The sequence below is a fragment of the Pelodiscus sinensis genome, chromosome 4 (genome assembly GCF_049634645.1).
Source record: "Pelodiscus sinensis isolate JC-2024 chromosome 4, ASM4963464v1, whole genome shotgun sequence".
In the NCBI taxonomy this organism is placed as follows: Eukaryota; Metazoa; Chordata; order Testudines; family Trionychidae; genus Pelodiscus; species Pelodiscus sinensis.
The window spans coordinates 123597537-123624877 of record NC_134714.1 but is presented as its reverse complement, the minus strand read 5'-3'; the positions used below and the strand labels follow the sequence as shown (position 1 = coordinate 123624877).

At 49.6% G+C, this 27341-nt stretch overlaps 1 protein-coding gene across 2 annotated transcripts in view; it reads left to right on the top strand.

The window, feature by feature from the left end:
• Positions 1 to 10134: 10134 nt before the first annotated feature.
• SYT12 (synaptotagmin 12) overlaps positions 10135 to 27341 on the top strand; it is a 50420-nt gene continuing 33213 nt past the window's right edge. Inside the window, exons 1-3 of one of the 2 annotated variants that reach the window (XM_075928338.1) lie at positions 10135 to 10591; positions 23737 to 23804; positions 25968 to 26161. In XM_075928338.1, coding sequence (XP_075784453.1) covers positions 23771 to 23804; positions 25968 to 26161 — 228 coding nt within the window. In that variant the 5' untranslated portion in view covers positions 10135 to 10591; positions 23737 to 23770. The remainder of the gene's footprint in view (positions 10592 to 23736; positions 23805 to 25967; positions 26162 to 27341) is intronic. The other variant, XM_075928339.1, reaches the window with a different exon arrangement.

Genomic DNA, 27341 nt, shown 5'->3' with positions numbered 1-27341 from the left:
CTGGCAGCCTCTCCGTGCGCTAGGTCAGAGAAATGGCAACGGATAAGGAAATGTCCTAGGAAAAAACCAGGAGGATTGGGTTCACCAAGTGTTAAGTCAATCAGCAGGTGAGTGCAGGCATCAGGAGTAATGCTTAGGAAGCTGAGGAGCCACAAGGACAGCCAGGCCTTTGCCTGGCAAGCCACAGAAGACACGGTCAGAGTCCTGGAATAACAGACTGAGATCCTGAAGGGCATTGTGAAGCAGCACACTGGGCAAACACTGATCACTGGTCCCCTCCCAGCAGATTCAAAATTCTGTGTCCAATACTCTCTTCCCTCCCATTTCTTTTCCCTCTCTGGGAGTCCTCATTTTCCCAGGCAGTCTATCTCTTTAATTAGGATAACTAGACATATATACATTTGTGAGTTGTAACTCTTTGCCAGCACTTCTCAGGGATGCTTTGTGTTTCAGGGCACCATTTTGTGACGAACAAAGGCGCACTTCTATAACAGTTCTATGATTTGAGTTACTGTTTAACAATGTCTCAGACTAGTCACTGCCATCCCAGGGGTTAGGTATTAAATAGGGATGTTAGATGTTGATTAATTGAATAATAGTGTAACCATGTGAAATGTTAGTGGTTACACGACTATTTGATAGCCTCTATCAGAGGCAGCAGTGCAGGGAGGCAGGAGCTGGTCTGTGCAGGGAGCCAGACAGGAGTTGCACTGGCATCCCACAGAGTAGTCTTTCTGGGTATGTCTACACTACCCCGCTAGTTCGAACTAGCGGGGTAATGTATGCATACCGCACTTGCTAATGAAGCCCGGGATTTGAATTTCCCGGGCTTCATTAGCATAAGCGGGGAGCCGCCATTTTTAAATCCCCGCTGCTTCGAACCCCGTGTAGCGCGGCTACACGGGGCTCGAACTAGGTAGTTCGGACTAGGGTCCTATTCCGAACTACCGGTACTCCTCGTGAAACGAGGTGTACCGGTAGTTCGGAATAGGCACCCTAGTCCGAACTACCTAGTTCGAGCCCCGTGTAGCCGCGCTACACGGGGTTCGAAGCAGCGGGGATTTAAAAATGGCGGCTCCCCGCTTATGCTAATGAAGCCCGGGAAATTCAAATCCCGGGCTTCATTAGCAAGTGCGGTATGCATACATTACCCTCCTAGTTCGAACTAGGAGGGTAGTGTAGACATACCCTCTCTGTGATGAGCCCGAGGAAGGAGGGGATGGAACAGGTGGCTCCGTGGGATCCGGTGCTTGTGGGGAGCCAACTTAAAAGCTGACTGTCCAGGGGCACCGGCTCCTGCCTTCCCCCATCTCCTGCTGTCTCTGATATAGAGGTAGCAAGCGGGGAGGGAGTGCATGTAGTTGATAGGTAGGATTAAGTCATAAGCCCAGACTTATTGGTTAATCATTTAGTCAACTGCAGGTTGGCATCCTGAGTATTAAAGGCATGTTCCCAGACACGTGCTACATGGGGTGGGGAAGGTGCTGCATGGAAACAACTGTTAGAGGTTTATTCCAGCACCCCTCATTTTCAAAGTGCACCCTCAAAGCCTTCCTGATGTTAACAGCAGCCTTTTGAGCTCCTCTGACAGCTCTAGTGTCTGGCTGCTCAAACTCTGCAGCCAAGCGCTGTGCTGAAGTGCTCTACCCCTCATTTCACACTTACATGCAATGTGCAACAAGCCACGATAACCATGGGAAGTGTCCTCATTGAGGTGTTGCCTACCACAGACACACCTCCATGTCACCTTCAATCTCCCAAAGGTGCATTCAACCACTATGTGACACTTGCTCAGCCTCTTGTTAAAACGCTCCTCACTGCTGGCCAAGTTCCCCTTGTACGGTTTCATGAGTCTAGGCTGCAAGGGGTAAGCCGGATCTGCCAGGATCACTATGGGCATTTCCATGTCTCCCACTGTAATCTTGTGCTCTGGAAAGGAAGTCCCCGCCTGCAGCTTTCTGTACAGGTCAGTGTTTCTGAAGATGCAGGCATCATGCACCTTTCCAGACCATCCCGCATTGCTGTCTGTGAAATGCCCAGTGATTCAGAAGCACCTGCAGCACCATCAAGAAGTGTCCCTATTGATGTACTCAGTAAGGTGGGCTAAAATCGGAATGCGTGCACACTGATTGCCCCCTCCCCCCGCAGTTGGGAAATCCCATGTCCTCAAAGCCAGCCGCTGTATCATGTACATTTGCTAGAGTCCTGGCCCTCTGTAGCAGAATGTGATGTATTGCCCTGTGCACTGGCAGCAGTACAACTCCACTGACAGGCTTCCCTGCTCCACGCTGATTTGCAATTGACCAGTAGCAATTGGGAGTCGCCAGCTTCCCTCAGCAATTGCCACACGCTTCTCATCCGAGAGGGCAGCTCTCATTGCGGTGTCCTCGTGTCACACGTCGGGGATTGGCTCCACAGACAGCGCCAAGAAAGTTGCTTTACACGTTCCAAATTTCTGCAGCCCTGCTCTGCATCCCACACCTGCATGACAATGCAATCCCACCACCAGTGCTGCTTTCCCTGAGGTTCCCCACCCCTGCTTTAGTTTTAATCTACCGGCTGCCCTGATACTTCTGTTCCGGTTAATTGCAGCCCAGGAGGAGCACTTGTGTCTGAAGCTGTTTGGAATCCAAGAACTGGAAGACCAATTAAGTCCAGTCCTTAGTTTATTCCTTATGCCTGCCTACAGTGTATCCTGCTGCATCCCGACGAGTGATCATCCTGACTACATAGTGAGGGAAGGTAAAGAAATTGCTTTTCACCACAGATCTGGATACTGTCATATGAGAAGGCATCAGGAATCCCACTCTATACAGAGGGTGGGGGGAGAGGAATTAGCATGCACTTGCAGTAAGTACACACCCATCTCCCACCCCCTAAATAGTGAGTTGCCACGGAGAACAACTGCCCTGACTTAGTTCTAGCCACCAAAGGCAGGATTATGAAGGGACTAGACTCTACTGTGTGTGGCTTACTTTTGCTCTTAGACATGAAGGTGATCCTAGAAGGTGGTCCCAACCCTGTGGGATGCTGAGGATATGCAAGACCAAGGAAGGCAACTCCTACAAGAGTGCATTCTGTAAAGCACACTATCTTCACCCTACCATTCAAGTTTGGCTTCCATCCACCTTCTCCACGGGGCCATTCACTCTTACTCTGCTCCAGTTTGAGCTTTCAAATCTGATCTCTACTTAACTGATCAAGGAGAAACAAAGGGGCTAGGAATGAGTTTTCCCAGGAGCAGGATGGATGCAGGGTGCCGATCTTGGAAGTGTTGTGTCTGTGTGAGACCTGTTCCCATCCAGGACTTCAGAGAAGGAAAGTAAACAAGGATTAAGCTGGGGTTCCCTAGCCTCAGTGGTTCCCTGTATCCTAAGGCCTGCACAGCTCCTGAGTCTTTTTAAGTCACCAAAGAAGAATTGCAAAACCTGAGACCATCTGTGCAAAACTTCCCACTGGATTTGTCCCCTTGTGTGTGTCTGTGTCAAGCTGGTGTCGACCAGCTCTCGGGGTGGGTGGGTGGGTGTGTGAGAGAATTCTCTATAGTATGCAGAGGTGAAAGTAAGCAGGTGTGCCCTAGTATGCAGCTCTGGCAAGAGATGGCTGAGCTACAGCAAAAGCCATCAGGGAGCTATTTAAAGAGCTGGTAGGGCCCCGGGCTTCAATAGAACAGTAGCTGAGACACGTTTTAAGTTACTTTTACTGGTGATAGTTTGATATTGTTAGCTGGAGTGGCAGTGGCAGTGCATGGGGTCTTTGTGCAGGACTCTGTGTACTGGGCTGAGACTTCGCCCAGGCCACAGAGCAGCTCTCAGATGTCTAGTTTAATTAACTAGTGATATACTCTGGAGACAGCATTGCCAAGTGGCCCTGCAATCCTCTCCTTAGAATTGTTACAGGTTCAGCAGCAGAACTGACATTTCCTTTGCACAGGGCCTTCTGCGAGACAATCAGTGACCTGAAAGCCAACCCTGATGCTGCCCACATGGCATTAAAATAATAGGAAATCAAATGTTAGCTGTGCTTGGATGAGCTGCTTAAGGTTGGCTGGCTGAGGTGAGGGTATTTTTACTGTGATGCATAAGAGGGCAGGTTTGAATTTTTCTAAAATGCTCTGGACTGGCAGCAAGTTCCCATTCAAATGAAGTATGCAGCCTACTGCCCATTGTCAAGTGCTATGGGTGTCCATTGTCAAGTGCTATTTGGGGAGCTATGGGTGAAAAGCACCTTCTCGGAGATAGGTGGTAGCTTTAGTAATCTGGCCACCTTTGTCAGCAGCCAAACCTTTTCCAGAGATGGTCAGCAGTTCTGGGCTTTGCTGTTAATTTTTTTCCATTCGATACTTTGTTTATTTCCATTATCAACCAGAATCTTAGTCATCAGGGTCATCTAGGCCTTGTCTAAACACAGTCAGGGTATAATCACTCACCTTTATGGTCATCTTCAGGAGTTGATTCCAGTGATTTTTTTTCAAAGGAAGGCAGCAGCATTATCCCCATTTTACAGACGCAGACACTGAAATAAAGGTAGGGAAGTAGACCAGGCAGGAATAGAACTCTGCCTGAATTACTAGTCCGGTGCTCTGCCCACTAGCAAACACTGCCTCCCAACCTGATTTAGTTACAAAAGAGGTTGCCCTAGTTGGTTTAAATCTATTTGTCAATTTAGTTCTCAAACTTTTTGGGCTCCAGCACCCTTTACATGCATAAATATTTGTGATGCCCCCGTGGTCCTCTGATTGTATGTGTTGTACCTATCGATTCTCAATTATGCTTTTAAAGGCTTTCCAACCCACTCTCTGGCTACGTCTACACTGGCCCCTCTTCCGGAAGGGGCATGTAAATTTCACTAGTCGTCGTAGGGAAATCCGCGGGGGATTTAAATATCCCCCGCGGCATTTAAATAAAAATGTCCGCCGCTTTTTTCCGGCTTTTAAAAAAGCCGGAAAAGAGCGTCTAGACTGGCCCCGATCCTCCGGAAAAAGTGCCCTTTTCCGGAGGCTCTTATTCTTATTCAAAGTAAGAATAAGAGCCTCCGGAAAAGGGCACTTTTTCCGGAGGATCGGGGCCAGTCTAGACGCTCTTTTCCGGCTTTTTTAAAAGCCGGAAAAAAGCGGCGGACATTTTTATTTAAATGCCGCGGGGGATATTTAAATCCCCCGCGGATTTCCCTACGACGACTAGTGAAATTTACATGCCCCTTCCGGAAGAGGGGCCAGTGTAGACGTAGCCTCTGTGTCCAGACAATTCCCCAATTTAGCCAAATCAATTTAGAACAACATGGTTAGTTAAACCAGTGGACCTTTAAGTGTAGTTCCTACATAACTAGGAACATCTATCTCTTCCTTAGTCATCCTCTCTGTCCAAAGTTGTTCATCTTCAGTGGTACCTTTTGTTCTGTCTCTTTCCAGCCTGGTACTAGTCTGTGAAAAGGGCTCTTAGGCATTACAATCATCCAAATGAAATGACTTCTGTTCCTGCGTGTTACACTCATACAAAGATGTGATGCCAGCAAAAGGGAAGCCAGCATTAGAAATGCTGTTCTTAATAGTAACTTTGCTAAAAGACTACTAAAAATATTTTGCATAGAGGATTTAAAACCCTGCTTTGCATGTAGATAAATGCTCTTCTTTGCCACAAGAGGGTACTAGTAGATCAGGAATTAGGGATTCTGAACTGCACAGGAAAGGACCCTTTTGAGCAAGTAAGTGTAAATTAAAAAGCACTAGTGTCACATCTGGCCATTATACTAACTGGGTTTTGAATCAGTTGCACATACTGAGACCGTTTCCACAGGCTATCCAGGAGCAAGGCTGTAGTTCCTAGAGACAATCATTTATTTACAGGATGGCCTGGTTTTTGCTGAAATCCAGATCCTAAAATCTGCCCTGAAGCCAGGCTCTGTGAGGAGAACAGAGAGGACAAATTGCAGCAAATAATTTATTAGGTGAATTTAGTCTCCTTTTCCACCAGCGTAAAGTCCCTGAGCATATTGATTCCCTTCCACTTATTAGAGACACTTCTCTGACACCGCTCCCGCCACACACACCATGGATTGATTGCAAACTGTTTACGGTGCCTATGTGAAGCTACATTTAATGTGGGGGGAGGGGAAGGTTGATTGTGGTGGGTCACATAGTATCATTTCTCTACCCTCTCCTCTAACGGGCTGCACATGACTTCTGTAAAGGGGAGGGTGGATTAATGAAATCTCCAGGGCTGCAAGGGAGGGGGGAGATGCAGAGGCCAGATGCAACCCCCCCATTTGCCTGGATCTGGCCCCTGAGAATGAGCTCCCCCTCTCCAGTATTGGGGAGCCCCTGCTGATGCTCCAGCCTGCTGCTCCGTGTGGAACTGGAGTGCACAAAATCTACTAGTCTGGGCTTCACTAGGCTCTGGTGTGCGAGGGGAAAGTGGACAGTGTCTTTCTGCTTCTCAGTTGGGGGCCACGTCAATGAGAGTTTTTTGTTTCTCACTTGTGTGCAGCCCTCAACTGATTTTTGTGTGGGTCAGCGGTCCCTGCCCCAAAAAAGGTCCCCCCCCCCCGCTCCAGGGCTTTCCCTCTGAATATCTCAGGGAATGAAGCGAGTTAGGGGGAAGGAGCAGAGAAAATAGTGGAAGGAAATTTTAGCAATCCTTGTACTTTCTGGTCACACAGGCCTCACCCTGCACCACTGGTGACAATTATTTACACTGGGCTTGATAAGCAAATGTCTTTATTAAGTATGAAAATGATTTAAGTGACAGCAAGTGAAAAAACAGACAGATCGAAGTATGTTACAAAGCCAAAACAAAACACAACACCATCTGAGCCTCATACATGAAGAGAAATTGTTACACGTAATTCTCACCCTCATTCTTATTTCAGGTGCTGTTCTTCCCAAGCTAGTGCTTTTTCTCTGACCTGGGCCCAGCAATGCTCCTCTGCCCTCTCCCTAACAGTTTTTTTTCCTAGGTGTTCTTATTGTGGGGAGGCAGTTTCAAAATCCAGCTGATGACCATCATTGTTTGCTCCCTCTCCCTTAAACCTGCTTCTTACCATAAGAGAGTAAGAATGGCCAGACGGGGTCAGACCTGTGGCCCAGTATCCTGTCTCTGACGGTGGCCAGTTTCAGAAGCTTCAGAGGGAGAGGACAGAAGAGGACAATTGAAGTGGTCCAGTCCCCGCTTCCAGCAGCTGAATCAACTGGAGCTAGGTTGATAGTAGCCAGGTTTGTAGCAGTTTAAGACGACGCAGGCAGCCTTTTGCACTGGCTTAACCAAAGCTATTTTACATTGCCCCTGTAGTGAAATGGGTACCATTCTGGGTCTGGACCAGTCCTGCTTTAAATACAGGGCTGGCCTTAACATGAGGCGAACTGAGGTGGCTGTCTCAGCTGCCAGACTGTGTGAGAGAGAGAGAGAGAGAGAGAGAGAGGGGAAAAAAAAGAAAAAACACCCAGAGTGTAGAAAATTGTGTCTGCTGCACAGAGATAGTGGTAGAGTAGAACAGGAAAAAGGCAGAATTGAGACCTTTCAAAGTTTTGGCCCAACCAAGAAAGGATATAATAGAGGGCTATAAAATCATGTATGGTGTTTTGAAACGAATAAGGAAATATTACCTCTTCCCCTAACATAAGAGTGAGGGGGTCATTCAATGAAATTAATATGGAGCAGGTTTAAAACAAAGGAAGTATTTCTTCATGCACCTCACAATCTGTGGAACTTGTTGCCGGGGACAGCGGCATCCCTAGAAACTTGTGGGGTTCCGCACATGCCCCCTCAGCCCCAGACCCTGCCTCTTCCTGCCCCTGCTCCACCTCCCTAGCTCAACCCCACTCCACCGCATTCCCCAAGCCTGCCCTGTTCTGCTGCCACCCTCCTATCCCCATTGCACCCATTCCCCCAAGCGACATGGCCCCCCACACCTGGCCAGAGCAGCTCCCATCTGTGTCAGGTCCAGCTTGGCCAAAGCAGTTAACTGATTAAACAGGATTTTATATCCCCAGTCTTCCCCTGCTGTGGTGAAGCAGAGCAACCGGACTGGGAGCTGGCAGAATGGAGCAGGCTGCTGGGTTGCTCTACTTCCTGCATTTCCACCACTGCTGTTGAGTGTGGTGGCAGGCCTAGTCCCTCACTAAATCTCTCAGGCCACTTTGGGCCCACGGGGACCCCCCCAAAGTGTGGAACCCGGGGGCAACCACTGCAAACTGTCCTATGGATGGGATGGCTCTGCCAGTGGATATTGACGTGGTTCTTTCGAAACCCCCACCCCCCCCATTTTCAAAAGATCCTGTACTCCTCAAAAGTGAGGTTTTCAGGATCTTTTGAAAAAGGGTTTTTCCCCCCCAAAAGAACCATGTCTAGAGGGTGGTTTCACTTTCGAAATACCTGTTTTTGAAAGAATGTGTGGCTGCCATTATGCAAATGAAGCATGGGAAATTCAAATCTTGGCTTCATTTGCAATTTTGAGCTGTCTAATTTACATCCCTCTTTCAAAAGAGTGATGTAGTTTAGACATGCCCTACATCTCTGACTGACAAAGCCGCCATGGACAACAGAGGATAGGGCATTTGATAATTGTCCTGTTCTGTTCCTTCCCTCTGAAGCAGCTGGCACAGGCCTCTGTTGGAAGTCAGAATATTGGGCTACATGGAAGATTGGTCTGACCCAGTGTAACCCACACACCTAAGAGGGTGTGGTGCACTGTCCCACGGAGTGGCACTTGGACCACTTATGCCAATACACTTGGGCTATGTCTACACTGAGGGTTCTTGCACAAGAACATCTTGCGCAAGGTTTCTTGTGCTAGAACTCTTACGCCCAAGAACACATCCACATTGCCATGTGCTTTTGCACAAGAATTCTCTGATGGCCATTTTAGCCATAGGGTTTTCTTGCGCAAGAAACCCCTGCCATGTGTCCACACTGCCCTCTTGCTCAAGAGCTCTTGCGCAAGAGGCCTTACACTTGTTAGAAAAGAGTGTGTTGGGGACTTTAACCCGGATGGCCTCCGTTCGTTGTCTGACTGCAAAGAGACAGGCAACACCAGCAAGATCCAATCACAAGCTCTTTATTGAATAGTGCGCACTACAATAGAGAGCGGCCCATCTCCCAAGTGAACCAGCCCTGATTTCAGTAACAAGTAAGATTATATAGACAGTTCCGTCGCGTCATAAAACATTTGCCCAAGCATCTCAGCCCCCCTTAATTAGTTAGAAGCTTCTAGTGTTAATGCGTATACTTCATGGCCTTAAGCAATTCATAATGCGTCAACAGCTTTCTTATCAGCCTAGAAGGCAAGTACCAAACAACAAGGAGACAGGGAGTTAAAACAACAGAGGGCAGAGACAGTTCGTTAAGATCAGGGTGAGAACAGAAACAGGGAGTTACCTTATCAGTTCTCAAACTAGCTGTTCCCATCACAACCGGTATAGGAATGCAGCCTTTCACTTATTTTACTTCTGCAACTCAAGCAAGTATGTAGGGAGCGCCTCCTTGCTTGAACCATGTCTCTAGTTCTGCTCAGGGACTACCCAGAAACCTTTGTTAACCTCTTTCCTTGATCTGTCTTAACATAACTGCACTGGGCCCAATTCTCTAGGGCCTAACAAGTGCAACTCTTCCCACACTTTACTGTAAATCTTCTTGTGCAAGAGCAGGCGGGCGGTGTGGCTGCTCTGCGGGTTCTTAAGAACCTACCGGTGTAGACATAGTTTTATGTGGTGTATTTTGACTATATTCCACAGTTGTTGGCAGTGGCTAGAGCGCTTTGCCTGAGTAACAGCACCCAGCCAGGAGAGTGACGGCGCCTAGGTAGTGGAGCCGCCCGGACCCGGCCAGGGGGGCGGGCTCTATCCGGGCACAGATCCCTAGTGCCTGAAAGCTCTTTTGCTGCCAGCCTGCCCCACAGGGCAGCAGGTGGTGTCGGCGGGCTTGGCCTGGTTCCCGCCTGTCTCCGCACTGCAAAGACCCAGCAGCATTTGGTGCCTCAGTTAACCCTGGGCACCGTGCAAGCTGAAAAGCCGAGCCTGGAGCGAGCCCCGCTCTTCAGGCCAGCGGTGGCCGCTCCAGCAGGGCGAGCGAGGGAGGCCGACCCCGGGTCACGCCTGTGCGGGGACAAGAGCCTTTCCTCCTCCAGGCTCGGGGGGAGGAGAGTGGGCAGCTCTGGGGTCACCCGTGGCTGTGGAGGGGCAGGAGCACGTGCGGCAGCCAAGTCCGCGTGCCCCGGGCCAGCCTTACCGCAGGGCCGGCGCATGAGGCTGGCGCTGCCTGCGGGGGCGGCTGGCTCCCTGCCGCCGGGCCCGCGGGGGTGGGACTCCCGCAGTCCGGGGGCGGGCTGGGCGGAGCGCGGGGCTGAGCAGCGCCACGCGGGGCGGCGCCGGGCGAAGCTCAGCAGCAGCAGCAGCGGCGCGCGTGTGGATGGAGCAGGGGGCGAGGCGAGCTCCCGGACCCGCGCCGCCGGCCCGCTGCCCCTCCGGCCCGGAGCGGCGCAGGATGCCGCTGGGCAAGCGCCTGCCCAGGCCGCGGGGGACGGTGGCTCCGTGAGGCGCCCGAGCCCCGCTGCAGAGTTTGCCGCCGGCGGGCGCTGCCTGCACCCAACTCCGGGCGAGGTGAGTGGCGGCCCCCGGGCTTGGCTGCCGGCTGCGGGGCGTTGTGGCGCCTGCCGGCTCCTGCGCGGGGCTGCAGCTCCCGGGCTGAGCGCCGAGCCGGGGCAGCGCGGGGGGTGCCCCATGCCGCAGGAAGGGGCCCTTGCCCGGCAGCCCCGGGGGGGCTTTCCCCGCGGTGCCAGGCTCGCGCATAGAGCGCCCGAGCCCCGCTTCTCCCGGGGGTGCAGCCTCGGGAGAGGCGGGCGAAGTTCCAGGTCGGCGCGGGGCACCGCAGGCTGCCCGGCGCGGCTCTGCGCTGCGGGGTGCCCGTGCAGGAAGAGGGCGAGTTGTGCTGGCTGCAGCGAGCTGGGACGGGGTCGGGGCTGAGCTGCCCGTTGGCGCTGCCGAGCGCTCCGGCGCCGTGTGTCAGCCCCCCCGGGGAGGTGAGAAATGCTGCCCGGCCAAGCCATTCCCCCGTCTGGCTGCGGGACTCCTGGGCCGCTGCGTGGGGAGGGCTGTAGAAAGGCTGCTAGAGGCGAGGACTTGACTGAGAAACCTGCTGCAAATCTCAGGGCTCGCTGCTCAGCTCGGGAGAGTGGGGGACGAAGGTGGTCTCAGACCGCATTGAGTCTCCTCTTGTGTGGCCTGGAGGGGGACAGGTTCAGTCACAGTCTAGCGCAGCCTTGAGGCGGCAGTAAATTGCTTCCTGCTACAATGGCCCTCAAGGGGCTGGTTCACCAGCAGGGGCAGCCACAAAGGGTGATAAATCAGTTCTGTGCTGCCTGACATTCTCCTAGTGCTGGGGAAATCCCCAGGGCAGGTAAACACACAGGATCCCCCCTGCAAGCTGCCACAGCCTTATGTCTCCCGGCTGAGATTTGGCCCCCTCAATGGGGGTTTTGTATGTAACTAGCATGTTAGCATGTCACAGGCTGGTTCTTGCACGCCGGTCACATTCTGTCTCTCTCATTGCCCTGTAGAAGGTGGGGAAAATGCAGACCCGTTGCACAGATCTTTCTAAAGCAAGAGGCCAGCCGGCATTGTGCTGTCATGGGGCTTGCCTGGAATCTCTTGGGAACTGGCTGCAAGCTCATAAATTCCTGCAGGAGGGATGGGTTCTCCTTTGTTAAACTTCCAGTCTTTGTGCACCTGACAGAATCCTTCCCGCCGCCTCTTGAACCTATCTGGTTCTTGTGTCTCAGGGTAAAGGAGGGAAAATCCTAAATCTCCCCAGATAAACTCTTCCAGAGAAGCTTCTCCAGTGGACTCTTCTACACTGCTCTCTCCACTGTTTCTGCCTTTAAGGTGTCCTGGATGGGAAGCAAACTCTCCTCCAGCTGTGCTTGAAACTCTGGGCACCATGCAAGAGGAAATGCTTGAAACCACCATCTTGTTTGGGTGCACATTGGGATGCAGATTTTTGGTGTGAACCACTAAGGAAATCCTGGGGGTAGGTTCTATTGGCAGGTGTTGGTGCTAGGGAATTTGGTCAAGGAAACACCATGTTGGCAGTGGGAAATATCCCTTCATTGTTCATAGTAGGGCTAGTGAACTGGTTTACAGTGGGACTGTCCTGCAGAGGGAGCTTGCCTGTGCATTTCCAGCCAGTGCTTAATTGTGCCAGGGCTCAGCAGTTCACAGCCTCTGCACCTCTGGGTTTGCCATATCACTTGTGAAAGTTTAAAAAAAAAAAAAAAAAAAAAAAGGCTTGAGGTCTGTATCCGCTTTCATTACAAATTAAGCACAACTTCCGGCCACCAGTTTGATGTTCCTTGTCAGGGAGGGACAGCGGTGTCATAAACCCTTCACAAAGCCCTTCCAGACCTGGCACTTACCATTCATCTATTCTGCCGCCTCCTCTTCCAAATGCACGCCCGCCACGTTCACTAGTTTCAGCACGTGAAGGTGCCATTTGTCTCAGGCCCCAGGGAGGTTTTATTCCACGAGTGGGCAGGTGGTTTCTGCTGGGGGGCAGGGCACCTTTAGTCTACATCTGGAGCTCTGGGCAGTGGGAACCCAGATGAGGGAGGCAGTTGAATTTGTGTGTCCCCATCTTCCTGGCTACATCACTTCCCCCACTTCAATGGCCCCCACCCAATCCACTTTGTATAGCAGAACATCCCTGCTCAGCAAACTCGCCACACCTGGGGCCTTGGCTGGGTTTCAAGGCCCGTCTTATGCTCCCATGCTCCCCAGAAAATCTAACAAGTTTTTTTTGCTCCCCACACGGCCTGTCTTCTCTTTCATACTTAATCCTGCAGTGAAACCATAGTGCTGCGTTTCAGACTGAATTGTTTCTGTGGAAATGGGGCTGTGACTGCATTGCAGGAAGGGAGTTGAGTCGGAAAGGAGAACACCCAAAGGGCTGAACTCGGATCCCGGAGAAAGACGGGTGAAGCAATGACTTCTGCTGCTGGCTAGAAGGAATTCCTGTCGTAAGAGGGTAGTTTCCTAGTGATTATAGCAGGAGACTAGTACATTAGGATACTTGGCTCTGACACAGATTCACTGGGTGATCTTGGGCAGGTCACTTGACTGCCCTTTGCCTCAGTTTCCCCATCAGCAAAATGGGGATAGTAATGAGCCAGTCTGCAGGAAAGCTTCTTTAAGTAACCATGTGGGAAGTGCTTTGAGGCAGGTGCTACACATGTAGGGTTCAGCCTGCAAATACCCCTTAAGGGGAAGTCCTCCTGTAGCCAATTCTTCTGCTTTTATTTGCTCTCTTATCATTTAATAACAATTGAGGTGTGGGATGAAATGGCGAGGGAACAGGACGGTGCAACAGGGAGAGCATCTCTGTGTAGAACATCCCCCGAAGATGTGGCGTTTTGTCCTAGGGCTGAGGGGGCTGACCTGGGTAGTTGCTGGGACTGTGAAAGCAAGACTGGGGGAGTGATTTGGGAGCTGAATGAGCTGCCCAGAATAGGAGAAGGGATGTGGAGGGGGGGGAATACGGTGTTGATAGGGGGGAGATGGAGGGAGGGTGAGGAAAGGGAGGCGATGAGGCTGTTGCCAATCTTTATCTGCAACCCACGGCAGGAGAGCGGATAGACGAGTGGCCCTCTTCCCCTCAGGCAGGCAGAACCCCCTTTACTGGAGTGAAGGGGCATACAAAGGAGTCTACCGCTGGTCACGCCCAGAGGCAGGGGGAACTGGGGGGCACCACTGCTCAGCTAAGTCAGGGAGCAGAATGAGACGGGAGCCTCCCTCTGCTGTATAGTCAGGCTCAGTGGGTCCTCAAATCCAGGCTAGAAATCTGAGAAGCGGCTGTCTCGGTAGATTCCCTCTGGTGCTTCCAGAGGGCCTTAGCCTCTGGGAGCAGCCTTAGCTGTGGTATCTCAGCCCTTCAGTCTGCCTGGAGCCTGAGAGCTCGCTGGCGTGTGGAGCTGGACCAGCGTTGCTGATGGTGGGATGCCCCTCAAGAAAGGTGCTGTTCCTCTTGTGGCTGATGGTTCAGATAGGACCTGAATTCTCCTGAATCAGCCAACGCCCAGCTCAGCACCAACTGTCCTCTGGATTGCCTCTTGCAGCCCAGGTACTGAGGATGCTAGGTATTTCCGGGTGTTTAGTGACACACAGTGAGCTCTGTGGCACTGGGATGCTCTCACTCTGTTTGTACAGCACCTAGCACAATGGGGGACATAATTTTAATACTTATTTTCTTTAGCATTAGCATCTCAGCTGCCTTTCTGGCTGTACTTTGCTATTGTGGCAGTAACATAATAGACTGTACAATGCTTTCCAAAGCAACCCTAAAAAGAGGCCTCTTGCTGCAAGCTCTTACACTGAGGCTGTGTCTAGATTGGCATGATTTTCCGCAAATGCTTTTAACGGAAAAGTTTTCCGTTAAAAGCATTTTCGGAACAGAGCATCTAGATTGGCATGGACGCTTTTCTACAAAAGCACTTTTTGCGGAAAAGCGTCCGTGCCAATCTAGACACGATTTTCCGCAAAAAAGCCCCAATCGCCATTTTTTGCAGAAAACAAATCTGAGCTGTCTACACTGGCCCTTTTGCTCAGAAGCTTTGTGCAAAAGGGACTTTCGCCTGAATGGGAGCAGAATAGTATTTCCTCAAGAAGCACTGATTTCTCACAGTAGGAAGTCAGTGCTTTTGTGGAAATTCAAGCGGCCAGTGTAGACAGCTGGCAAGTTTTTCCGGAAAAGCGGCTGATTTTCTGGAAAAACTGGCCAGTCTAGACACAGCCTGAGTGTCACTGTCCAGTAGGTTTTGGCTATTCCCATAGAGGGCACTGGAACAGTGTGCAGCCCTCGCGGGTGACTCTCTGTCACTTGTGCTGGATAGCATGAGCTGGTGTGATACCCCCAGAAATGTTGAAATCCATACGTGGGACATGGTGTGAGCACTCTTCCCTTGCTTAGAAAGGCAGGAACTTTCCCTGCAAGTCGTCCCGTTTCTGTAAAAATTTTGGGAGTGAATTTAGTGCACATGAAAGGAATGGGTAAGTGCTGGGCACCAGCTCTACCAATGCACTTCTGTCCTGACTTGCAGTCCCCTTGCTGGTCCGACCCACAGTACCACACCCAGCCCTGTGGCTGCACACACATGTCAGTCTCATCAACTGAATAGAATCTAGAACCACCTCCAGAAGCCCAGGCCCTGACCACCTCAGCTAAAAGAGAATCACAGGATTATATATATTAAGGCTGAGACAGTCTTCATTGGGAACAGCCCCTATGGGTAGCAGAAGTGTCAGAGCCGTCTAGAATTTGGTAGGTTTGGCTCACAAAGGCTTGTGACAGCTGGATTTAATAGATTTGCCTGGGTCCCCATGCAGGGGTGTGTGGCTTTGGATGGTTCAGCTTCAAAACCTATTAGCCACGGAGTTTTGCCCGGTGGTGTTAGGAGGGTCTCATGAAGCAGGCGAGGGCAGGTTGGACATTCTGCACTGGGGAGCAAAGGCTAAGAATGGTGCCAAAGCAGAGTTGCCCTGGGATGGACTTGATTTTGCTTAGAACACAGAATAGACGGTGTATGGCCTCCAGGCCCCCGATGGGAGGGGGGAGCGTGAGGGAAGAGAAGCAATTGCCCCAGGGTCTGGTGATTCAACAGGGCCCAGGGCTCCTGGCTGCTATCGCAGCCCTTTACATTGCCACTGTAGCACTGCATGGCTGCTCCGGGCAGTTTTGCAGGCTGGGGAGGGTAGGGGGGCAGGGCGCAGTGAATTTTGGGCGCTGTGTAATGTTTAACTGGTTAACCGATTAAATAGGATTTTACATCCCTACCATGCATCCACATTTGTGGTTTTAGTGAATGCGAGTCAGTACCTGGGAGTCTGTACCTGTGGGGGAAATCAATGGAGTTGCTCTGGATTTACCTCCCTACAAAAGGGGGCAGAATCTGGTCCCTACTAATGAATCCCTCTGGCAGACTTGAATGAAGAGCGCACACAGGCTTTCAGTAGTCTGCCACTGGCTTTCACTTTGCTGCAGTGTACTCAGCTACCTGGGTGTCAGCAGAAGCTTCCTATTTTCTACAGGCTCTCTTATTCTGCTGCGATTCACTCTGGGCTGTGGATTTTCTTCCCACAATTCACTGCCACCGAAGCCCTCCGAGGTCACCAACACTAGATGAATGCACGACTGAATGAATCAAGCAGCTGCGAAAAAGGAGGGGGTGGATTGGGAAGGAGAGAGCTTTGTGTGTAAACATTCCCATGAAGGCACAAGTGAACCAGCAGCTAGGGCCCAGGCTGATATCTCTTCCATAGCCAGATAGAGTGGGAGAGTTTCTACATACTGGTAACTATGGGCACTACTGGAGGCAGGAGAATGGACTAGGGGGACCGTTATTTTAGTCCAGTCTGGCAATTTCCTGCATTCTCTATGGTATGTATCTCATGGCCCTTACCATAGTATCAAAGCATCTCACAATGTTTAATGTATTTATCCTCACAACGTGCCCGTGCCATTATCCCCATTTTACAGGTGGGGAAACTGAGGAAGAGCAGTAAAGTGACTTATTCTAAGACTGCAGAGAGAGCCAATAGCAAAGTTGGGAAGGAGGGTCAGATTCTTAGCCACGTGCTCAGGCCACTGGAACGCAGTGTTTGGTTGTGTCTGGTGGCCGACAACTGAAAACAGATGGGGTTGATACGTGGCATAGGGAATGGAGTGAGAGCCATTATCGTAGCTTGTGGGGTGGGAACTCTTTTTGTTCTGTGTTTTGTGCAGGGCCTAGCCTGCTGGGTCCTGGTCTGTGACTGGCTTCTTGTGCTATCACAATTCAAATAATAATAATACAATATCTCTCCACAATGTGTTAGAATTTAAACCCTTCTAATGATGAGACATCTCTGAGAGTGAAGGTTTACAGGAAGCGGGTCTAGCCAAAGCAGGCTAGTGAAGTGGTTGTGCTCTCCATTCCCAAGGAGACATTTAACCTCCCCTTAGTGCCAGGATATCTCCCGGGGGCTGTTTTCCTGCTCCTGCAAATCAGAAGCTATTTATTTCTCAGTTGCAAGTGGAATGTGATTTCCCTGGCTCCGCTCTCCATACCAGCCGCTCACTGCTCCCCGGTCTACAGCTGCTCGTAAAGAAAACTAACAAGGATCCGGCTCTAACCGCCTTGTCTTCATTAGATTGTCATCAGCCTCCGCTGGCTCTGCCAGCGCTTTATTGAAACTGCTGGTGACACACGTTGTCAAGATGAAATAATGGGGCTGGGAGATGGAAAGATTTAGCAATAATTCCTTCCCCACCAGCAAAGCCACGAGGGAGGTCTCGTGCCACAGCCCCAAAGGAAAGCAGGAATTCACTCCGCTCTGAAAGCCCCAGAGTGGGCATTTCACTGTAATGCCCAAAGGAGGGCCTGAGCTATTGAAACCCCCCGGGGATTGGATCTGTAGCTGCAGTAAATTGATGTAGCTAGAGTTGATGGAGCTATTTACTCTAGCTGCAGGGTTTGGCGCTTAAATCTCCAGGCTGTCTGTGCAGGAAGGACAATCGTGTATACACTGCAGGGTAAAGTAGCTGGCTCTGTAGGCTCCTCTCCTCCATAATCCCTGGATTCAAAAGATGGGATTTGAAAGGGAGAGCTGGAAAGCCACAAAGTAGCTCAGTGAAGTGCTCAGAGGGAAGGGGCTTAACTAATACAAAATGCTCAAGTTTCCCACTAATTCTCCCCTGCCCCTTTTTAGCATCTTTGGCACATACACTGAACTTCATTGTTTATGCAGCAAAGTCCAGTTCCTACGTGAAACTCCAAAGTCTTTCTGGAATCTGGAGATGTATATGAAACCTGCTGAACTTCTAGCCTTAGGCTTACAGCTGGCCGGGTGAGAATTTCAGTGAAAAAGTTTGAAAGAGGAAATGCTTTGGGAGGGATTTCAAAAAATGTTGCAGGAATTTCCAAATTTTTGATTAAAATTTTTCCTGATAACTGAGTTTTCCTTTTAAAAAGCCTGGAAAGATTTTGAGAAAAAAAAATCTAGTTTAGGAAAAAAGGCAATTTTTTTGCGGTCTCCTTTACCCTCCCTTCCCAATAAAAAGGTTAATGGAAAATATTCCACCCATTCTAGGTTCCCTCTGAATTATAACTAAGGGCTGTACTAAACAGAGCAACCTAATATTATGCTGTGCTCCATTCCCAGTGGACTAAGTTTCAAATCAAATCACAGGTGTAATGAGTTTAGCAGAGTCTTTAGCGTGTGTCTGTCCATTGCACACAGATCAGCCCGCTTTGCCCAGGAGAGGAGAGAGACAAATCCTCTTGGACAAGCTCTGCAGTGGGGTGTTAGAATAGTGCCACCAGACTTTCACATTCAGGTGTGTGGCAGCCAGACTTACCTCGCTCCCATTGCTGTTTAGTCCTTGTGATTGTGTTGCAATGTAAACCGTTTATGGACCATGCCAGGTTATAGGGTATGAGTGGAAAAAACCGTCCTTCATCTTGACTTTTACCAAAGGGAATCTCTTATCTTGGCAGCTTGACATTGTGGGTGCTTTGCTGCCACGCAGTGAGTTGGAAGCTGATCGCCAAACTGAAAAGTTAATGGGAAAGATGAGCCTGTTTTCTTTGTCAGAGAGTCATTCCACAGGGGTTGGTTGCATTTCTGTGCCTTTCCAGTGGGTGCACAGGCATATCTAGCAGGCAGCCTAGGGAGAGACTTCCAGACACAGTCCCAGCAACAGCAGCAGTTGTACTCACTGCAGTGTGACTGCTGTTACCATAACATGAAGGCAGGCCAGAATCAAAAGTGTTGATTTTGAGACCGACATGCTCTCTCTTGGTCTGAGTACAGCATTGGAAGCCAAGCCTTGAATTCTACTCCATTGCTGACACTGATTCTCACTGACTTTGGGCAAATCGGTTATCCCTCTCCTTGCTGCAGATTTGCCCTTTATAGAACCAGGGATTACAATACTTCACTAAATCCCCATTTTACAGATAGGAAAACTGAGGCAGAGTAATTTGCCCATAGCCTCAGAAGGAGGCAGAGTCACTGGGGCTCATTGTGTTGTGGGTCAGTGTTATGTGAGGGCAAATTTTGACTGCTGCTTACCCCCATGGAGCCAAGCTGAGTAGTATTATGACTTGGCTTTGGTGGCAGAGAGATTTTATTTCTTCTGAATGAGTGCAGCTCAAGCGACAGACGGTTTCCTTCCAGCTCTTCATGTATGTTTTTTTCCTTTGAGAGCTGCTTATTCTTCAGAGTAGCTTTGCAGTGTACAGCCCACCTATAGACACAGTCCTCTGGGGATGCCAGTCAAGCTTTTACTTTAACCCTGGTGCAACTGGAGATTTAATTATATCCACTTGATATTCTAGTGGGACTTTCTAGCTCTGCCATCTCTGTGCTTGAAAGAGTTTAATGTGCCTATGTGTCTCTGTGAAGGCTCCCCGGCCTAGCTGGAGGAGGCTGCCTACGCAGTGTCCTGCGATGTGGATAGTCCCCGACAGGCTAATCATCCTGCAAATTTTCCTCATTGTCTAGTTGAATCTTTTCTGACACAATAAGATGAATTGCACAACAGCACACCCGTGCTGGAAGCCTTTTCCTCAGCTGAACGCTGGCAGTGGAAATAATCTACCCGAGCAGCCAAGCACCCATGTAAAATAATGCAACGTGTTTGCACGAGAGACTTTATTCAGCCATGTAGAATAGCATTGTGCAATGGCAGAGTAAACAGACCAGGCCAAATCCAGCCCCACTAGCTACCTGGGGAACCCGTCGCCTGCCGTGAGGAGGATCATGGACTCAGCCTGCTTAAGCAGAGATTTAAAGGGAATGTTCTCACTACGCATAAACTAAAAAGTTGTGGGGCTTTGTCTGTTGGCATCATCTCATGATCTGCAATAGGCCTTGTACTGTGAATGTATTAACAAAGGCCTTTTTGCATAGCTGTGATGGATAAAGCATCTTAGACTCTTTACAAGGCTTTGTATTTTTATCTAAATGTAGCAGAATCTATGTGTTCAGAGGGGGTCCAGGAAATTAGCCAGGCACCATGTGGGGAAAGTTCCTCCTGGTCACAGAGATAATAAATAGCCCCTGCTGCAAGAATCTAAGGATTAGGTATGGCATAATCTGTATGTGGGAATGATTTAGAAATAATGCTGATACCCTATTGAATTGGCAAGCTGTCTGCTCTCCAAACAACGCCTTCTGGACTTAGCAAGGACCCAGACAATGGTGAAATACGAGATGCAGTGAGTAGGCATTGCCAGGTGTCTGGTTTTTGCCTGGACAGTTTGGTATTTTGGCCTTCCGTCTGGAAAAAAACAAAACAAAACAGAGAATATCGGACATGTAAAATGTTTGGCGTTTTCTGTTTTCCTTGGACGGAAGGCCGTCGTCATCTGTGAGGGCGAGGGGAGTGTGGTAATGTAAAGGCGCAGCGACTTTTTTTTTTTTTTTTCTTCAACCAAATTTTCCCTGCCTGTTTGGGATTTTTTGTGAAGGTATCTGGCAACCCTAGCAGTGAGAGGGGAAGCTGAACAGTCCAACAGCCATGTATGTGTAAAAACAGTGGAAGAAGGGGAAGGGTGAAACGTGTGGGGAAAATAAGCCCCCCGCAGACTCTGACCTGGAGGAGTCCATCCAAAAAGAGATTTAAAAGAATGAGGGGCTCACGTCACCAGCAGAGTGCAAATGACTGCTCTTTCTTCATACAATAAAAACAGCCCACTGGTGGTATGTAGAGGCGCAGATAAAATCCGAGCCTGGTTGTGCTAGGTGCTGTTCATGTAGATAGTAAGAGACAGCTGCTGTGCTAAAGAGCTTACAGTCTGAATAGACTCAGGCAAAGGCAGTAGTATCCCCTTGTTACAGATGCGGAACTGAGACCCAGAGATTGTCAGCAGTCTGCAGTCAGCTAGGGAGCCTGCGGGAGGCTTGGGCTCCCGAGTCCCAGTCCAGTGCGAGCACAAGCCCCTCCTTCCTGGCTGTCTGTGGAAGAGTGACGTAAGTTGTAGGCCTCCCCGCGGGTAGAGAAAAGTGACAAGCACGCCTACACCAGCAATCAGAATGCACCTGTCACCTTTCCATCATCCAGGGAGCGGGGGAAAGCAGTGAAGATGATGGAGAGGGGAGTTCCCCTGTGAAAGGCCACAGAGCCATTACCCTTTCCAAGGACGGATGAAGGCTAAACCCTAGAGAAACAGGGTGAACCCTGTCAAAACCGCCATCTGTTGGAAGGTGGCTGTAATTCTTCTTATGCTCAGGAAGGAGACCTCAGCGCTGACTGATAAATCAGAGTCTGACTGGCAGCGTGTAGTGCAGTAGTTTAGCAAAGTACCGAGCAATCAATGACCTCTGTTGCTGGACTTCGACCAAGGCACGAGGCAGGTTTTGGTCAGTACTTTCCTCACGAGACCACTTGCATGTTGTGCAGGGGAGGAAGGGCTAGAATACCCCATGGGATGGAATTCTCATGGAATTTCCCACCAGGCTCACTCCCATGCTAAGGCGGGTTAGATGCCCTGTGCTCATGACTTTTCCAGCCTCATGCTAGCCATCTGGGGTATTCGGATGGCTCTTACGGTAGTGTCATACCTTGGAAAGTGCTTAGCTTCACGACACCAGCACCAGGTGCTTGGAGCAATGCAAGGACTGCATGCCAGACAGGTGGGGTGGGGAGATGTAGTGTAGGCAGAGACTCTGCCTCACTATGCATTAGTGGTGTCCAATTTTGAGAGCCGCTAGCCACCTGTGGCTGTTTGGCGGTTGAATGTGGCTAGCTGGCTCTCAAAATTATTTTTCATTTTTTGAATAATGTGGATAGTTCGCTATAGTGGCTACTGCTTCAGTACTGGTTGGACACCATGGAATTAGCCAGTCCCAGTCCCCACTTATGGAGTGCCCATTTTTACCAGTGTTACGGTACTACCCAGGAGGCAGTTCTAGTGTGCGCATGATTAATAGTGCTACGGTAATTAGGGAGTGTTGGCTGGTCAGAGGGGAAGGGTAATGTTGCATTCCATAAAGGGGTAACCCAAATGATTCTCCCTAGTGAGACGGGAGCCTCAGGAGAAGGTGGTGTATCCCTTTAAGCCCAAATGCACCTGGTCCTGCCCTGGGGTGCTTCCCACCTCTTGGTCCTTCCCATGAGCTGCAGCAAAAAGCACGTTGTAGCCCTGTGTGTGGACACTAGTCAGGATCAGCAGTGGGAGGGGAATGTAGCCTGGGGGTCTAACTGAGAGGGCCTGCTATTGCTAAGGAGTGTGGGGTCCTCTGGAGATGCAGGAATACAAATGGAGAATTAATAGGAGTAAAATATGAGCTGCGAAGGGCTCTGGATGGCATTGGCCCTATATAAATAATCAGGTAGTTGAAAAAAAGGTATGCTTCATAGGAAAATAGTGAAAGAAACAGTTTAACGCTATTTTTTCAAAAAGTTTTGATTTGATGGTGCTGGCAGGTAACGTGGCATCTCTGTTTATTTCTTCTTTTCCCCCTTTCTCCCCACGTTTTATTTTTCCCCAGGTGAGAAAAGAGAGAAACTATGGTCAGGGAAAGGGAGGGAGGGGAGTCCGTGGGATTGTTTTTCTCCCCACCAAAACAAAAGCTTGCAACTGTTTTAATTGAAAAGAAGAAAATGTCGATTAAAATTATGTTTCTGTGTGGCTGAGAAACAGTTTTTAGCTGGAAAAAGCTTTTTTGTGCAAGGGGTAGGAAGAGGCCTGGAAGTGGATGAATTCTGTAAATGGTCACAGGCATATTCCCATGGATCTCTTGGGCATCAGTGTGAAGTGAGCAGCATCCAGTCCCTCTCTGGGCTGCATGACAGAAAGCCAAACCCAGGTTGAGCAGGCTCTAAGTGAAGAGCAACAGCACCAACCTGACTGCAGGGCCCGGCCCCCTCTCTGTTAATGCTAGTGCTCTATCACCCCCTTCCTGCATGAAAGAGAACCCAGGTCTGGAGCTGGAGCTTCCTAACATGTGGGTTTCATACACAGAGTTTTGATTTAATTCAGATCAAGGTCTGGGTTTACACAGAGTTTTGATTTCATTCAGATCAAGGTCTGGGTTTGGATTCCAACTTCCTAGAAAGTGTGTGTATGTGTGTATCTGACTCCAGGGTTTGGTTTGAACCTGTCCCTATATTAGTCACTGATAGGGTACCCTGTGCCCCTGAAATCAGGTAGTGTCCTTGTGGGCAGGGCCGGTCCCTGTGTATGTAAAGCCCCTTGTGTGCTAGAGAGCTGAAGAAAGTGCCAGCCAGCTGAGCTGCAAAACGGACAATAAGCTGGCGGAGCCCAGGTGCACGAGAGATACCTGTACCTTCAGGTGTTTCATAGGCTGACCTCTCAGGTCATGTTCCACTGTCTCCTGCCTTTCCCCTTCCCCCACACAGTCTTTGAACCCAGCACCTCACGTGCAGGGCAGCAGGCCAAGGAATCTCTGCATGGCTGAGTAGCAAGAGAAATGAACAACCTCTTTTTCTATCCCTTCTGAGCGCATCTCCCTGTTGCACTCCCCAAGGCCCTTCCCTGTGCACAGCCTGGGGCAGGTGCCCTGGTTTTTCACTGTGATCATCTAATCACCTTAGCCATAGAAGTGTCATGCAGCAGAATTGAAATCCAGTCACTGACTGGTTGAAAATGCACTTGTGTGAGAGATCAAATCCCTCTCTCTTCTTGGTGTGCTCAGTAAAGCCCTAGGTCTGCCTGGCTTCTCTCCTGACGCTGTTTGTTTGCTTGTTTCAGGCAGTCTCTCCAGCTGAGAGTGACAGAGCTGGACATGGACAGTAATATAACTGAATACCGCATCAGTGGTGAGTACCTCTAACGAAGCACTGGGGGAGGGGCATTGGGATGGATTTGAGCTGGAATTCTCCTAGCTGGAGAACAGAAAACAGCTGCCTCTCTGGGTGTCACATGGGATCAATAAAACAGTGACCAGTTCTGAGCGGCTGGCATCGTCGTACTGCTAACACAGTATACACAACTGCAGAACTCACTTGGACAGGGTATTACTGAGGCTGCTAACTTGGGAACCTTTGTGAAATGGGGTTATTTCCCCCACAAAAAACAGTCAAGTGAAGGCCATAGATTCATATCTGTGGCTTGGAATGTTAATACACCCTCCGATGTTTAGCAAGCTGGGAACTGGCAAGTGAAAGGTTTGCTCCTGTCATGTCCTCACAACAGAGAGGTGCTGAGAATAAGCCATTAATACTTTGAGGTGCTCTGATGCTACTGTGATGGGGGCTGTATAAGGACTAAAACTTGTAATACTACTTACCTTGTACCTGGGGCTGCTTGCGTGTGTGTACAGTACTTCTCACAATGGTGTCCCAGTCCATGGTTAGGTTTCCCAGGGGTGACACAAGTTATAGTGAATAGTAATAAATACTCCAGTCACCCCAGACCTGGACCAGGGTCTCCTTGAGCTTGGCACTGTACAAACAACACAGAGATGGTTTGTAGGTTGTCCTAAAAAGTGCACAGACAAAGGAGAGTACAAGGTAATGATGTGACAGTATTGGTCAGCATGAGAAACAGTGGCCACAGCATCCTTCGTGCTTTACAACCCAAGCAGATTACCAGCGATGGTCAGGGAAAAACTCCCTTTCTCTCCCAGCCTGTCAGAATAAAAGCCATTATATAGGCATTATGGCTTCCTCTGGAACATCCCTCACTGATTATTGTCAGAAACTGGGCATGGATGGAGGTGCATCTTTATTCTGCTCAAATACGGTATCCACAGGCTAAGATGAAGTCTTGGTTGTATATTTTTAAGACTGTTCAAGAGATTTTGCCAATGGCCCAAAATGCAGTTATAAGAAAAGAGTCTCTATGAGAGGAAAAAGCCAGCTTTCTCTTTGTATCACTGGAAGCACAGATGTTATGGTGACATTCTGGGACAAGGACTTAATTTCTTGTTGCACATTGAGAGATGATTTAATAATTTTATTTGATGGATGCTGGCACAATGCAGCACCGATTGTGAAATGCACCATGCTGGAAGTCTTTTAGATTGACAGTGAAGAATACCGATTTTTTTCTCTGTATTGCCAGATAGGCATAGGAAGCTTTCTCCCAAATTCATTTGGTGTCACCAACCCATTGGGAACTTGCCTTGTAGAAAGGACAACGTATTTCATACACACAGAGAGTTTGTTCTGTGTGGGTGCGTGCGCACCCACACCCATGCCCATCTATTGAAGTAAATTGTCCTAGTTCCATTGACTTGAATGGAGCACCGACAAATTATATCAGCTGAGCTTCTGGCTCGCTTTGTGTGTATGCATGGGGCTGAAATGTATGAAAGTGGCCATGCACAGATTAATTCATAAGAGAGTGATGTGCTGATTGCAACACGCAGCATCCAGCTCTTCAGGAAACAAGCACATAAGAACTGCCATTTTATAGGAGAAGATAAATGATCCATCTGGTCCTGTATCCTGTTTCTAGCAGTGACCAATGCCACGTGCTCTGGAAGAAGGCTGAACTCAGTGCCCCTTTTTGCCTATAATTTGGGGTTGGGTGTTCCTTCCTGATCCAAACTGGTGGTTAGTTTGTGCTGTGAAGCATGAGGATTGAGAGCCCTTGTCTAATGTAACTTCAGATACCCTCGTGATTCACTTAATGATGATACCTAATCCTCTTCGTGAGTTTACTGAGCAGTGTTCACCAGGCAAAGCCAGGCCCTATTGCTCTGAAGTGAAACACTGTCACAAGAGCTCTTGTCCAGGAATTGCCAAACTGGATCCAAACTTCTGGTGCAATATCCTGGGTCTGACCATGGCCAACATCAGCTGCTGTAGTGGAAGGTGTGAGAGAGCCTGGAGCAGGTGGACGTGGGATAGTCGGCTGCACACTAGTTCTCATCCTGCTCAGAGGATAGTTAGAGAGTGGTTTCAGCGCGGAATCACGAGGTTTGATATCTCTGCCCCAAGACTCCACTCCTGACGACAAACTCCCCTCTCTTCTAGTCATTAGAAGCCCACGCGGATGGGAAGTAGGCCTCTATGTGACTGGCGCGCTTGTTCTGCTGGGAATAACTGCGCTGAACCTGTGGAAACTATGGAAATCCGGGAATTATCCAACGCCCTCTCCATTTCCCAACTACGACTACCGATACCTGGAGCAAAAGTACGGGACTGCGTATTCGGACCTCAAACTCAAGGTAAAAGTCCTTCCTTTTCAGGGTGACCAGCTGCCACGCATTCTCTATCAGCCACACTTTTATGAAGACACATAAGTGTGGAGAATGTAAGCCGCTCGAACCTTTTGTTTCCCCCTCAAGGTCTCAAATAGAGGAAGCGGCATCAAGCATTATTAGAGGTGATTTAAGTGCCAGGAATATGTGTGTGGAGGAAAAACATCTTACCCTGGCTCACAAGCTGGGCTAAATACATTGGGTCAGATCCTCTGCTGGTGTAAGTTGGCCTGACTCTGGTCATTCATCTGGCCCATTGGGTCCAAAGCCTCACATGCTCTTGTTACCAGCCGCCAGAGGCGGACTTCGATCTTCACTGCATGTCAATAGGACATCAGCCTTCTGAAGAATATCCTGACCTCGCTGCACTGTCCAATCCTGGTCTCCAGCATTCTTAGATATTGTTTTCCATAGACAAAGAGAGAACATAAGCTCTGGGTCTGGCTCCTGCATAGGAGCTGACTTAGCTCCTGATGCAGCTCTTGCCTCGTAAACAGGGAATGCCCTCAGATTATGGACATAGAGGCTCGGTCAGACACACTGCTGTCAGGAGGAAGGGGGAATTCACAATAGAAACTCTCAAGCCGCATGGTTAGCTATTCACACTAACAAAGGAAAGAAGACTCAAGGCTGGGTTATTGCTCGTAAGTCTGAGCAGGATGGGAGGTTAGACTGGAAGCGAGGGATGTGAAAGGTTCACCGGTAAGCCTAACCTTCAACGGGTGATGCTTGCCAGTTCCAGTTAATTGATGGGGCATGCCGCGGCCAGGGGCTGCTCTGGGTGTGCGGAGTAACCCATGTCCTCAGCAGGCTGGGTGGGGGTGCTCCAGCCTGGCCACTGGGGAGGGGGCAACTCTAGCCTAACCCCGCCCCCCCCCAGATTGGTTAACCAGTTAAATGTGAAGTGACCATCACATTTAACTAGTTAACCAATTACCTGGGATTTTACATCTCTATTGGAAGCTACAATTCTGGGCTCCTTGTTACAGAGGACACTGTAGAAATGGAAGAGGCACAAGGGAGTTGAGAGCAGACAGAGTGATTCAGGGACTTTGACTTGTGTTTTGAAGCTCACTGCTGTCCGAGTGTCTATCCATCAATTTCAACGAGCTTTGGGTCAGGCCCTTTAGTGAGACAAGAAACAGAA